The sequence below is a fragment of the Protomyctophum parallelum genome (genome assembly GCF_964188405.1).
Source record: "Protomyctophum parallelum genome assembly, chromosome: 4".
NCBI lineage: Eukaryota > Metazoa > Chordata > Actinopteri > Myctophiformes > Myctophidae > Protomyctophum > Protomyctophum parallelum.
Window position 1 is genome coordinate 27,517,117 of NC_139700.1, and position 14,588 is coordinate 27,531,704.

Genomic DNA, 14,588 nt, shown 5'->3' on the forward strand with positions numbered 1-14,588 from the left:
TAAAATACTCTCAAAATACAAATTCCTGATTATAGTTTTCATGTTTCATATTAAATATCTAGGAGAGACCTGTGTACAGTAGATAGTGTGGCACAATAATACTATTGAACATAATCTGGACTGGTTGGACCTACTGAAATGTGCATTTCTGAACATGTTTAGCAAGTAGTTTTGCTCTTTCTTATGCCTTCCCCGGTGGCCAGCCGTGGCTAGGGGCATTGCATTGTCCGTCTGTCCATCTGTCCCAACATTATGAATGCAATACTTCAGGAACGGCTTGAGGAAATGTCATGACATTTGGCACACATCATGTCCACTTGGACTTAATTAAGTATGAACCGATTTCAAGTAGTTGGTCAAAGGTCGAGGTATGTCTGCCCCAACAGTGAGGACATTATTTAACAGACCTTTATGTAACAAGCCGCCCCCATTGAGATTTCAAAATATCTTTATAGATAGGACAAGTTATTAGAAGTTTCAATGCTGCAAACAACACAAAAGCAAATATTAACGGCACTATTTACATTATAGCAAAACATACACAGTATAGACTATAGACTCACAGAATATGCCTAAAAGACAGGAAATGGAATCTAACTAAGGGTGAACTTACAAATTGCCATTTGAATTTACCAGCAAACACTTGTTCACTACATTTCTACATTTCTTTCACTGATCAATTTCCTTTCATAATGAATCATTCTCTTAAGAGACATCCGGCAAAGATCACGATATTGTTTTATTATTTCACTTCCAATAGCAATAATTGAAGAGGAAGGAGAATCAATGCAGCATGCCGCTCATTGTCTTGGGCTGCATTCACAGCGTGATTATCACAGCGTGATTAATGCAGCCCAAATGTATGCAGCAATGTATTTGATCTCTAAATAAATTATGCTCTTTCAATGGCCTAGCAATCTAGCATGTATTAATCTTTGCAATCCTACTGTGAAAGTTTGTCTTGTAAATGCTCATAGTCAGGGGATATTAATAAAATCTGGGAATACATTTCTTACCAAGAATTTTCTTTCTTCACCAATGTGTTTGTAAGGGTGTCTACTAACATATCCCACATTGGTTTCTATTCAACCACCCTACGGGATTTTTTGACAGGTGCTGAAAGTTGAGGTACCATCAACAACCAATATATGGCAAAATGTTCTAAATTTCATTATACTTTAAGTAGCATGTGGCGTGTCAAACTAGGGAGTTTTCATGATTCTGAACCCATTCCAAGCATTAGTTTTCGGCCATAGCCACTTGCCCAAATGTGCCCAAATGTGCTGACCTCATCACATTTGTGCTGACGGCTATGGCTGTTTTTAGGCCAAGGAGTGTTTTTATTTTTTTATATATTTTTTATCCCACGATTTTGTAACCCATTTTTCACCCCTGTGTCTATCATCTAATGTGATCCTGGGCTCTACACACCCTCCACCAACCTAGTCCCCCATATATGGGGGACAAGGGGAGAGCAACGGACTTGAACTCATGCTTCCTTCATGCCTGAGTGTCCAAGTTGCTCCTTTACACCTGACAGGGGGGAGTTTCCCTGGTTGGACGTAGCGCGTGGAAGGAACACGTTATTCCAACCAGTTCCTTTCCCCTCCATCAGGTGCCCCGGCTGGCCAGGGGGAGGCAGTTTAGTGACCAGGATTACTGCATGTTTTTGTGAGGGTATCTAAGGAGTGTTTTTCGTGAAAAATTAATGCTTGGTATAGATTCAGAATTATGAAAACCCCCTAGTTTGACATGTCACATGCTACTTAAAGCATAATGACATTTAGAACATATTTTGTCGTATATTGGTTGTTGATGGTACCCCAACTTTCAGCAGCTGTCAAAAATTCCCCTAGGGTGGTTGAATAGAAACCAATGTGGGATATATTGTTAGTAGACACCTTTACAAACACATTGGAGAAGAAAGTTCTTGGTAAGAAATGTATTCCCAGATTTGACATTATTCTGATAATATTCCCTGACTATCAATACATGCTCCATCATGCGTTAGTGTCACAAACAAAAATGGCAGGTCTATAAGCTCACAACACGTCACAGACAAGATGCACAGTGAGCTTGTACATATCTGCTATCTTCTGTGCTCGACATGTCGTACGACGAAGAAAAAAAGTCTCTATACTACAGAGAATCTGTTGGGTCTGTTGCAGAGAAGAGGGACGTAAAGGATCAAGGAGGTAACGTTATTTCCTTGGGCTCCAATCTCCGAGAATAATAACAGCACCCTTTCAGCTGCCCACCACTTACAGTAAATTGGGTCTTTGAAATGCATAATGTCGGGCTCCTGGGTGTAGCTCCAGCAAACCTCATTACTGATTCTCCAAAAGGCTGCCTGCATCGCTGCCATGTAAGTGGTGGCGGTCCAGGCCTGTGGTATTACATCTCCATCTGCAGAGTGAGAAAATACTGCTGGGACATCCCGGTGTGAACTCACGTCAGTTCCCTCCTGAGTCAGACCCTGATGGACTTATAGCCATCTGTAAACAGCCCTCGCACAGACCTGTGTGATCGCTGTTCCCAGTGACATGGTGGGACTGCTGAGCCAAGTGGCAATAGACAGAAAACAATTTGTTACACCTTCGCCAGCATCTGGGTGCCCGAATCAAAAGGCAGCATCTTATTAGAGGCTGAGAACATAAGGGGTCAAGCCATTACAGCTGTAGGGACTGACATTGAGATGATAAACAGCTATTCACATGCCATGTGTCATTTGTTACTCATTTTGATGATGTGTAAGGAGGCCTATTTATTTCAAGTCTATGCAATAATTACACAGTCACTAAGCCGTGTTCACATCAAATTGAACAGTTGATCCAGTGTTGTGAAACAGCTGCAGTGTGACAAACAGAACATATAAACAGGGGGAATTAATACATTCGGAGAGCAAATCTTTATATAATTTCAAATAGGCCTGGTTTTGTTAAAGATTCCATTTATAACTAGAAAGTACTGTTCCTGAAGAAACAGTGTGGGATCACTAAGATTGTTGATATAGTATTAAAGGGCGACTTCACCCATTTTCAACCTATCTTCATATTATTGGTCCTCACTAATGCTCATTATAATTTGGTACCATTTTTGTCAACTCGGTCCGTGTTTCAGAGGCATCTCCCCATTGAAATGAAAGGGGAAATTAAAAGTGAAAGTGGTGGTGCTATAACAGGCCGTTGTGGAAAGATTGTGGCAGAGGTTCGTCATTGGCATCCAGGGAGTGTGTGTGCACAGTTTGGCATCGAACGGGCCAACGGTGCCGGAGATTAGCTGTACACGGACGGACGGACACGACACACACACGGATGGACGGACGGAGTGCAAAACATACTCTCTCTCTCCCCATGCCTTCGGCCTGGTGAAGACTGACAAATATCTCTAAAAGTACAAATTATTTCAAGAATTCTAATGGTTGCCGACATGTCCTAAGTAGGCTCAACGTTGTACAGTTGGAACAGAGTTTTTACCTAAAAGTATAAAGGACTAGTTAGGGGCCAAAAAACAGGGCGTAATAAATAAATACTAGGCCTTAAGATAACATTAGTGTGATCGCCTTAGCGATCCCACAATGACAGATGGAATGACAGTCGTGTATTTATTTTGGAAGAATAAGAAATGCAGCTCTCGTGGGCCCCGTCAGCACTGATGTCATGTCAGACACAACAGAAACAGTCACCGTGGCCACTGCCCTTGGGGGGAATCCAAATTCGGGAAAGATTAAAGCTCGATATGAACCTCATTGACTTCCATTAAGGCCCAGGAGGGGTGCTTAAAAGATTAAATGTTAATTATTTCCTAAAGTATAAAACAATATGGGGGTTGTGGAAGTACATATGTGGCCTACTGGCAGCGCACTGGTCGGCCCAGTGTTTTATAGACACACAGACATCCGAGTCTCCATGAAAAGCTGATTCAGAAAGGTGGTGTTACAGGGGGCAGGGTGGCACAGTCGTTAGTGCTGTCACCTCACAGCTAGAAGGTCCTGGGTTCGATTCCCACTGGGGACACTGTGGGCGCTGGGGGCGTGCTCTCTCCTCTGCGTCATCAGTGCCCATACCCGAGGTGGGGTTGGCGAAAGGGCCCTTCTGTGTGGAGTTTGCATGTTCTCCCTGTGTCTCCTAGGAGCTAGGAGCCCTCGCACAGGACCTACCCTAGGACCTAGGGTAGGTACCCTCACAAACAACATGCAGTAATCTTCCCCCTGGCCTGCCGGGGCACCTGATGGAGGGGAAAGGAACTGGTTGGAATAACGTGTTCCTTCCTCACTCTACATCCAACCGGGGAAACTCTCCCCTGTCAGCTGAAAAGAAGCAATTTGGACTCCTCATGCATTGAAGGAAGCATGAGGTCAGTCCGCTGCTCTCCCCAGGTTGGCAGAGGCAGTCTCCAGGATAGGCACTGGGATAATTGACACTGGGTGAAACAATGGGTTACAAAATCGTGGGATAAAAATTTGAAGAGAAAAAGGAAAGGTGGCGTTATGCCCATCCATGTAGTCGCTGGTGCAAAACAAATTTCGTATCAAAAGAAAATAACTGTATGCTATGCTCTGAAGATTTTACTCTGCAAAGCAGCAGACAACCAACATTTGAACCACAACTGACAACTGGTCTTCCTCAGGACTGGAAAGACCTGAAGAAGACCTAGTGTTAGTGTAGAGTACTTTTCTCAATGAAAAGCTACCAAAAGGTTTAAAAATATCAGTGTGCGGTTACGTATTTATCCAAATCATAACAAGGCAATTAGATGGGGTTTTCAGCACCAACAAGTTGTGCTCAATAGAGCACATGTCTGACTGGACTGAGATAAGACCACACAATCCTCAAATAATTTGTTGGCTTGTACTTTAACTTGAATGTCTGTACCATCCATATAATGGAAGGATAGGAGCAATGTAATTGTTTAAGTTGGACGGCCGATTACCCTATAGCCTTTTTCCTGGTGAGTGGTGATTATACATTTAAATAGGTGGTATCTTGGACCTGAACTAGCTTATGAATGAATGAGTGTCTCTGCAACAGTTTGGGATAGCGTTGAATCATTGTTTTTGCTATGTACAGCTTTGCAGGTTTGTGTAAACACAAACATCGAAGACAAAAGTCTTTAAGCACAAACATGCTTTATGGTGTCGTCCACTCAGTTAAAGGAGAATTCCATACATTATGAAGAGAGGATATATTTAAAAAATTATTTTTGAGCAATGGAAATAAGCGAAATAGCACAACACCCCAATGTGCCATTCAATTCAATGCAATTATTAACAATTACAATGCAAAAATAACACCTGGACCGCTTTGGTGGGGACGTAACAACTACAAATAAAGGTAAGAAAGCCCCTAGTATGGACTTCTCCTTTAACAGTTTTTGTATTGAGTTGTACTTGAAATGTACTGTAATTCTGCAAACTGTTAATAAATCAATCAATCAATCAATCAATCAATGTTCAAACCCCTACAACGACCGCAGCCGGGCAAGGCGGCCATTGATGCTTTCCAGATGCTTTCCCGCGGTTTTAATGGGTTAAACAACTGGAATCAGCTATCCCTTCACACACATTCAGAAGGAGAGGTGGAGCTGTTATGAGATGTTTTTATCTGCCCATTTCTTGCTTTTATTTCAACAGGCATTTTTTACAATGAAGTCATGGCAGGTGGCTCTGTGGAAATAACTCTGAGCCTGTGCGGTCACAATTGTCAATATTGTTGTTACCGTTGTTGCTGCTTTTGCTCGTCTCTCTCTGTGTCTCTCTTTGTCTCAAATAAATTCAAAATGTGTCTCTCTCTGACTTTCTTCCAGACACAGCACATCGCTACCCAACCCACCCAAGGCCTGGTTCTGCCTAGCTCTGGTCCATAGCTCTAATGCATTGCATTTAGAGCTATGTTACTATCAACTTCCGGGGCTCACATGAATGCAGACCAGCCTCTCGTTTTTTGTAAATAGAAATAACGTTTTTGCTACTCAGTACTCACCAAAACAAAGGCGGGTTGTGTTATACATGTGTAGCAAAAACGTTATTTTTATTTACGCTAAAGACGAGAGGCTGGTCTGCATTCATGCGAGCCCCGTAAGTTGACAGTAACATAGCTCTAAATGAAATGCATTAGAGCTATGGACCAGAGCTAGTTTCTGCCTAAGGGTTCTTCTTGTTAAAATGAGTTTTCCTTGCAACCATTGCAAAATTGCTTGCTCAGTCAGGGTGGGTGGGGTTACAATGTCGGATCTCTGCTCTATAGAGGGTATGCGCGTGACATCATCATCAAACCCGGAAGTTATGCGGGAATGCCTACTGAGTGACAAAAAACTACTTTCTAGGCTTGACAGCCCAGACATCCAAACAGAAAAGTCATATTTGATTGCATTTAACAACGTTAAACAATGTTAAACTCACTTTGCATGTTGCTTTGCCACTCGATGTGCAATTCACTGAATTGGCACTATAATTTAATTGAATCTATGACACTAAAGAGTTCAACTTGAGGTGATCAAGGTTTGATGCTGAATAATTGTAGTGACTTGCATATGAAATAAATAGGCTGCCTGGCACATCAAAATGAGTATAAACTACTAAACAGCTGATACTTGGTGTGTTCATGATGTTTATCAATCCAGTGTCTGTAATTAGTTGACCTCTTATGTTCTCAACCTCTAATAACCTCTAATAAGATGCCTTTTGATGCGGGCACTGAGATGTTGTAGAGGGTGTAACAAATTGGTTTCTGCCTCCATCTGTCTATATTGCCACTTGGCTCAGCAGTCCCAACATGTCACTGGAACAGATTTCACACAGATCTGCTGGAGGGCTGCTTATACAGTACATGGCTACAGTCCATCAGAGTTTGGAGGGAACTGACATCACACCACGGATGAAGTTGATGTAATACCAAGGCCTGATTGAGGCAGCCTTTTGGAGCAACAATAATGAGGTTCGTTGGAGTCATGTCCAGGACACTGCGAGATTGTATATTTCAAACAAGCAGTTTAAGTGGTGGGCAGGTGACGGGATGTTTGTTCATATTCTTAAAGGGTATAACTTCAAGTTCTCGTCAATCAATAATAATAAGTCAGTCAGTCTATCAATCAATCAATCAATCAACTCACTCTTCTCTGCAACATAATTAACATATTAGATTCTGTTATCTCAGATTGCCATCTGAGAAAACAGAATACTTCAGTAGCAGAAATAGACAAATTCGCCAAATGTTTGCCTATTCTTGTTGAATGTTCACATATGTACAATTACATGCCAAAAATAGGGATGCTACCTAGTGTACATGCTACGAAACAAAAATACGGTTTGTAATATCACAAGGCATGTGATTTATTATTTTCTTGTCTTTTTGTAACAGATATCAGTGTTAATTTTGGCATTTAGTCACAATTTTAGTTTAGTAATTTCTATCCTTGATCGTTTTAGTCAATGCAAATTCAAGCTAAATTGACTGCATTTGTTTCGATCAAACATGGGGTCCATATATAGATGACAACAGTTGCCACAACACAACACAGAAGACACACTGTAGCTCCACATCAGTCTTATATTCCAAATGAACATTTGGAGTTCAGCATTCAAGAGACAGAAACAGACACTGAACATGTTGGGTCATACGGCCATCGAGTCCCAAAATGACAGCAATAGTTGAATCACATTATACACATAGAACTACGTACCTTGAGCCGTCTTCTACTTGACTTCATTAGATGGCCAGTGTCAAACTGTGGAATCCATGGAGACACATCGGCGGCGGCGTTTCCAGTCACGTCAATCCTCCATACATCTGACTAGCTCGTCGGCCAGCCCCATTCTCCCGGCTGCCATCTTCTGACTCACCTTTAACATTTCATTTTCATGGTCAGATTATTAGAATCCTTAGAAGAGTAGGCCTAATACAAGTACAGTAAAGTGTAATGCAGTTTTAAATGATTCTCAAACGTGCATTCCTCTTTTTAGTAGATATTTCTATCAATTTCAGTACAATCATTCAGCATGTGAAACAAGATTTAAATTTACGAACTAAGATGACCAACTCTGGATCATTCAGATCAGAGGTGAATTCTTTATCTTGCAAAATAAACACACCGTCTTTCTCAAAGCCAGATTAACCATTTGCAGTGCCCAGGGCCACACACATAGCTAACCTGGTTTATCTGTAGCCTTTTTGTTGAGGTCATAGTCATTAGTCAACCAAATTAACACTGCACAATATGTATAGCTCCATTTTGGTTCAAATTGGGTACAGATTACAATTTAGGCTACCCAAATCTCAGTCATGTTTCCCACTAGTCTACCTTTTCTCTTCAGACTGGTGGAAGTGGAATAGAATAAAGCAATGTAATATATATATTATCTCAATAATAATAATATATCAAACTTATATAGCACTTTTCTGAGGACCCAGACATGGGGGGCAAGAGGAAGCAACAAAAATAAAAACAACTTTATTAGGGAAAAACAACACAGTAAATATTTGACTTATTTCTGGTTGAATACCCTTGAATGCTTTCAACAACGGGCAGAACAGCCACTAGTCCTTGCCATTCAAAAGGGAAATGCAATCATCTGCTGCTATTGTGTGTGTATACATGTTTGTGTCTGTCTGAATGCATTCTGTATTGGATTATGTTCCATGAATTACATGACCCAGTTGAAGGGCTATATTCCAATCAGATTCAGAATAAAGATAACTATTGATTCTGATTACTTTATTTATCCCAATGGACAATTCATTCCATTTTGCAATTGTAAACCCAGATGCAGTCTAGTAGAACCGCTAGATCTGACTGATTTACATTCGTTCTTTGCAAAGGCTGTAGTTCTGTTGTATGTTGATACTTTTTTTCTAATATATTTTTTATCCCACAATTTTGTAACCCATTTTTCACCCCTGTGTCAATCATCTAATGTGATCCTGGGCTCTACACACCCTCCGCCAACCTGGGGAGAGCAACGGACTTAACTCATGCTTCCTTCATGCTTGAGTGTCCAAGTTGCTCCTTTACACCTGACAGGGGGGAGTTTCCCTGGTTGGACGTAGCGCGTGGAAGAAACACGTTATTCCAACCAGTTCCTTTCCCCTCCATCAGGCGCCCCGGCTGTCCAGGGGGAGGCAGTTTAGAGACCAGGATTACTGCATGTTTTTGTGAGGGTACCTACCCTAGGGGACACGGGGAGAACATGCAAACTCCACACAGAAAGGCCCTTTCGCCAACCCCGCCTTCGGGTATGGGCACTGATGACGCGGAGGAGGAAACACGCCGCCAGAACCCACAGCGCCGGAGATAGCTGAGCTATATCTATTTTGTAAACAGTTGCGATGTCTTGTGAGCATACTAGTCTTTTAGGACAGGTGACTTATATCCGTCCAAAACCAACCAATTTCTTCTTAATACAGGTAGATATGACAATGTTGGATCCATAAAACAAAATCACACCTGTGTGAACTGAGTGGTGCAAGTCCCCTCTCTCTGCCCCCCCCCCCCCCCCGCCCCCTCCTCTTTCTCTCTCTCTCATTAGCAGGCAACAGTACAGCACTATCTCTCTTTCTGGCACAACAGCGCCCCTACTGGTACTAATAGTCATACTCGTGCTCATTAACACATACATAGGCGAACACATAGGCGGACACATAGGCAGACACGGACATTGCTGTTCCTTGGAGCGGTTGCACCACTCAAAAAGTCAACAAAGGTATATAGTTGATGCTTGAAATGTCACTCTAATGGATCATGGCTGCCCTCTGCTGTCTTGCCAATGAACTACAATGTGATATTATGCATCTACTGTTGTTTTGGAATATACACATTCAATATATGTTTATAGCCTACTGATGTTTAATATCTGGGAAAAGACCTTTAGGCATCATTGACATAAAACAAAGATATATTTAAGATGAAAATCATAAAACACAATTCCGGTTGAAAGTGCATGCAATTAACAGTGATTCAGTAATATACCACAGACTGTAATGGAATAACTAGAAAGGATGGGGCAAAGTTCGTCCACGAAAAATAAATTAGGATGACACATCACACTGATGTACTGATGTCCCTGTTTGCCACAGTAACCTGGACAGAAAATAAAGTAAAGTTTAGAGTTCTGGGCTGTAGTGCCAAACAGTACTGCAGGTGAGGCCATAGTTCTCTTCTCTGACAGACTCAGGCAACTCAAACTGGGCCAGTTGACAGAGGAGCTTTTTAATCCTGTGTCCCTCCAGTGGAGCTCTCCCTGGGTCTCCAATCAAAACCTGAGTGCCATGTGTTTTGATGCAGTGATCCAACCAGCTATGAAGACTATCTGCTAGGGCCTCCTCATAGAACATGTCTCCCAGAAGAATGAGATCATAGTCTGCCGGCTCTGAACCAATCATATTGTCAGTCATACAAGTGAGTGGTTCCACAGCATTTAGCGCACAGTTGATTCGGATAGCAATGGTGGCAACTGGAATGAAATAACAGGTTTTTGATTGATTGATGTAATACTTTATTAGTCAGAAATGTAAACCGCATGAGGTACTGACCGACATTTAGGCTAAAAGAATAAACACAAAAAGGTTCTGTGGTCCTATAGGAGGGTGACTTAGATCTATTTCTGTTTTGATACTAATTCATCAAATACAAATTCTAGTGAGATTATCATTTACTGAAAATATTTTGTGACTGTTAATTGGGATCTAGTGATTATATTCTATTGATATAATTTGTAGAATTGTCGAGTAGTCGACAATTTTTTAATTAAATAAAAACATATATATCAACAAATCAACTAAATCGATTAGTATGATTAACCACATATTTCATACTTTGTCGTCATGCAAAAACAACAAATATAGCTGATCTACAAGCTTACAACATGACGCATTGTACCACGTTGTGGACTTGAAGATCTTCTATTATTTCCTAATCGATTAGTTTGATTAACTGTTGCATCCCAAAATTGGGACTACAAATAAAAGAGTCTATGGATAAAGAAATTAAGAATCTATTGATGCCTCACCAGTGTCGATGTCATTTGCAACAACATGCGCTGCACCACATAGTTTGGCAGCGATGGCTGAAGCTCCACAGCCACTTCCTAGATCCAACACTCTCTTGCCCCGGGACACTCTGGGATTATCGAGGAGGTATCTAGGGAGGTGGCATACGAAAATACATGTTAGCAAGTTCGCAGGTTGCACAATCATTTATCAGAACAATTGTCTTGTCTGCAGTGGTGGACCAAGTACGTAAGTACTCAAGTATTCAAAAGTAGCCTACAAGTCACATTTCTTTTTAACATCAATGTGTTGTGAAATTTAAAATATTTAGCCTACCCCCAAAAAATTATACAATTTTGAACTTTTATTAGGATTTTAGTTAATTCATTCAACTGTAGGAGAAAACTTCCGCACACCTAGAAGTCAGGCATATGCACAGGTGCGTAGGCCAGTGGACATCAATGAAAGCAATAGAATACACCCGCACACTTTTTATTTGCTCGCTACATGAGTATTTTCTTATTTATTGAAGCAACGTTTCGGTCCCTCCAGACCTTCCTCAGGCATGCCTGAGGAAGGTCAGGCATGCCTGAGGAAGGTCATGTACCGAGCAAATACAGTGTGCGGGTGTATTTTATGTGGGCGCTGGGGGCGTGTTCCCTCCTCCGCATCATGGTTGGCGAAAGGGCCTTTCTGTGTGGTGTTTGCATGTTCTCCTCGTGTCCCCTAGGGTAGACCCCTCACAAAAACATGCAGTAATCCTGGTCTCTAAACTACCTAAACTATGGAGGGGAAAGGAAGGAATTGGTCGGAATAACGTTCCTTCCACGTGCAAAGGTGAAAAGAAGCAGCTTGGACTCCTCATGCATAGAAGGAAGCATGAGGTCAGTCTGCTGCCCTCCAGGTTGGCAGATGAAGTGTAGCACCCAGGATTGCATTAGATAATTGACACTGGGTGAAAAAATGGGTTACAAAATCGTGGGATAAAAAGTGTAGGCTACTTGTCCACCAATGATTTCCATAACCTTAAACTAGCAGCACACTGCTTAATGTGAGTTCATAATACCTGGTCAATGCCTGTCCCCCTGGCCAGTATATTGCCCAGAATGGGTCTGGGAACGGCCAAAGCTCTGGTCTTGCGTGCCAAAATCGACAGTTTGGAGTGAATAATCTCAACTTGATCTCTGGTGTTAGGTTTTGTCCTCCCACTATCTCTGTATTATCGAGAATAAACGTCCTAATATCATGATCAGTGTCATCATAGCATTTAAGAAAGCATGTATTCCTGTTTGTGCCGAATGCTCTGACAAGTGTTGAAAGACGACTGACACTTTGCTGTTTTAAAAGTCCCAACATCTTCACAAAGCAGCTACTGTTATTTGTTTCCACACGGATGTAATAGCAGAGGACATTGGTCCAGCGGCCGTGCTGCTCTAAAAGCAATATAAACATTGGTTCCATTTCCAGACGCTCTCACGGACATCTTATGAGAAAATAATTATAAAGAATGTACCGTATCCGTATGTAAAGGATAATATCTGGCTAGGTGGTCATTGTCGGGAGATCATTCAACGACAGGGAGTTTAAGTTAACCACCAAGGCGAAGCCGAACCACCATGGACTATTTTCCATCACTTTCGAGATGGAGCTAAGAATAGAAATAGCTGGACGGTAGTTGCTCCCTTTCTTGTGCAGGGGGGTAGCCCCTCTCGGGACTTGTAGGGCTAGCAGGGGTGTTACTTTGGCCAGTTTGAAATATTGGGGGACCCGCCTGTCCCTGTTTGATGGAGAGGTTTATTATGTGGGTGAAATTTGGAGGGAATATTGTCATGGCCCGGTGGCCTTTTGGGGTTGAAGGGCACTCCGTAACCCTTTTAAGTACCTCCTCAGCTGTTACCATTGTCAGTTTACAATCATCTTTACAAACACCTACTGTAGGTTTTTGTAGAAGGCTTTGATGTGCTCTACATCAAAACGCCCAGAGTGAGTGGCTGGGCAGTTTGTTAACCAGCGTTGTTGCAATGTTTGTAAAGAAGATGTTTAAGTAGTTGGCTACATCAAGCTGTCAGTGATGAATCATGAGGGTGTCGTTCAATTTTATGTTGTGGATCTGAACCTTTTGCCTACTTCATTTTGCCTAGTAAATTGACCTGGCTGTGGCTAGCAGGAAAACAATTTCATATCACTCTGTTGTACATACCAAAGTTTTGATAAGGAAGCTGCAGTGGGCAGACTGAATCACAACATTGTCTCACAGTAACTGATTAGAGACAGAGAAGATAAACAAAGTCCTTAATATGCAGTCAGGTTGAACTGTCACAGTGCTGTCTAACCAAGGAAGTCATACAATCAAACCTTGAAAGTTGTTGGTGGGCAAGATCAAATCTATCCATCAATGACTCTCAGGTAAAAAACACTTTGTTTGAAATAGCACTATTGCTTTCTAGGGTATGCTTTGGGGCCCTGAAGATGAATACAAAATTAATATCAACATCTTTATACTGTCCAATAATTAGATAGGGAGGGGTGAAATTATGACAGGCAGTTTATTACATTTTAAATGTTTTTTTTTAAAACAGAATTAGAAATAAATTGACAGCGACATAAACAAAAACACAAACAAGAAAACAACACAAATCGATCAAGACATCCAAAGACACAAGGAAATATATATATATATATATATAAAAAAAACTCCAATACAATCAGTAAACAAATCAACTCATGGTCACAAACATCATCCAGGCAAGACAGGCAGGCTAGTCAGATAACAGCTAATCAGGTTCAGTCGGGGGCACGAGTGTAAGGCGGTCAACATGCGACAGAAAAGGCTGCCATACTTTACTGAATTTGGAGATTGAGCCACACAATGTATATATGTTTTTCCCCAATTTTAATAAGTAAGAATCCAACAGGAATGTGAGGGAGGGTATGTTTTTTTCCCAGTGGATAAGAATAAGACGTCTTGCCAGAAGAGTCACAAAAGCGACAAGGTCTGATTGATATTTAGGCAGGGGGATGGTTTCAGGGAGGACACCAAATATATTCAGTATTTTAGCTGTGACGTGAGCGCCCCCTCCTGAGATACTTCCGGGTCCTACTTTTGTGTCGCTTTTGTGTCCCCATGGAGTTATACTGTGACGCTCCGTCGGACTAAATCTGAGACGAAAACAACCACGAAACTCATTTTACCGCTTTCCTCGCAACAACAAAGCTGCGCTGCTCTCCAAAATCTGGCTGTGACAGGCCGTCTGCCCCACATGGAATAGAGCGGCGCAGTCCCTCCCCCTTTCAGAACAACGAACGGCCCAGGAAATGAAAACGCAATGCATTTCCCCATAGGCAGTTTTTATTTAATTTATTTAAAGACCTTTTAAGCGTCGTACGAAGCCAACTCTTGTCGTGACAAATCATGACAACACACACAATATTTTGGACCAAACAAATAATTACAAAGAAGAAAAACAAACTTTAAATAAATTAAATAAAAACTGCCTATGGGGAAATGCATTGCGTTTTCATTTCCTGGGCCGTTCGTTGTTCTGAAAGGAGGAGGGACTGCGCCGCTCTATATCGCCATTTTATTTTATTGTGTCAACTAAATCC

The 14,588-nt window shown here is 41.6% G+C and overlaps 1 protein-coding gene across 1 annotated transcript; it reads right to left on the minus strand.

The window, feature by feature from the left end:
- Positions 1-9,612: 9,612 nt before the first annotated feature.
- etfbkmt (electron transfer flavoprotein subunit beta lysine methyltransferase) lies at positions 9,613-12,338 on the minus strand (the record flags this gene model as incomplete). Its single annotated transcript, XM_083762743.1, has 3 exons — positions 9,613-10,447; positions 11,003-11,133; positions 12,049-12,338. The coding sequence occupies 3 exons, from the start codon at positions 12,336-12,338 to the stop codon at positions 10,098-10,100; spliced, it is 771 nt and encodes a 256-aa protein (XP_083618869.1). The 3' UTR covers positions 9,613-10,097.
- Positions 12,339-14,588: the final 2,250 nt, after the last annotated feature.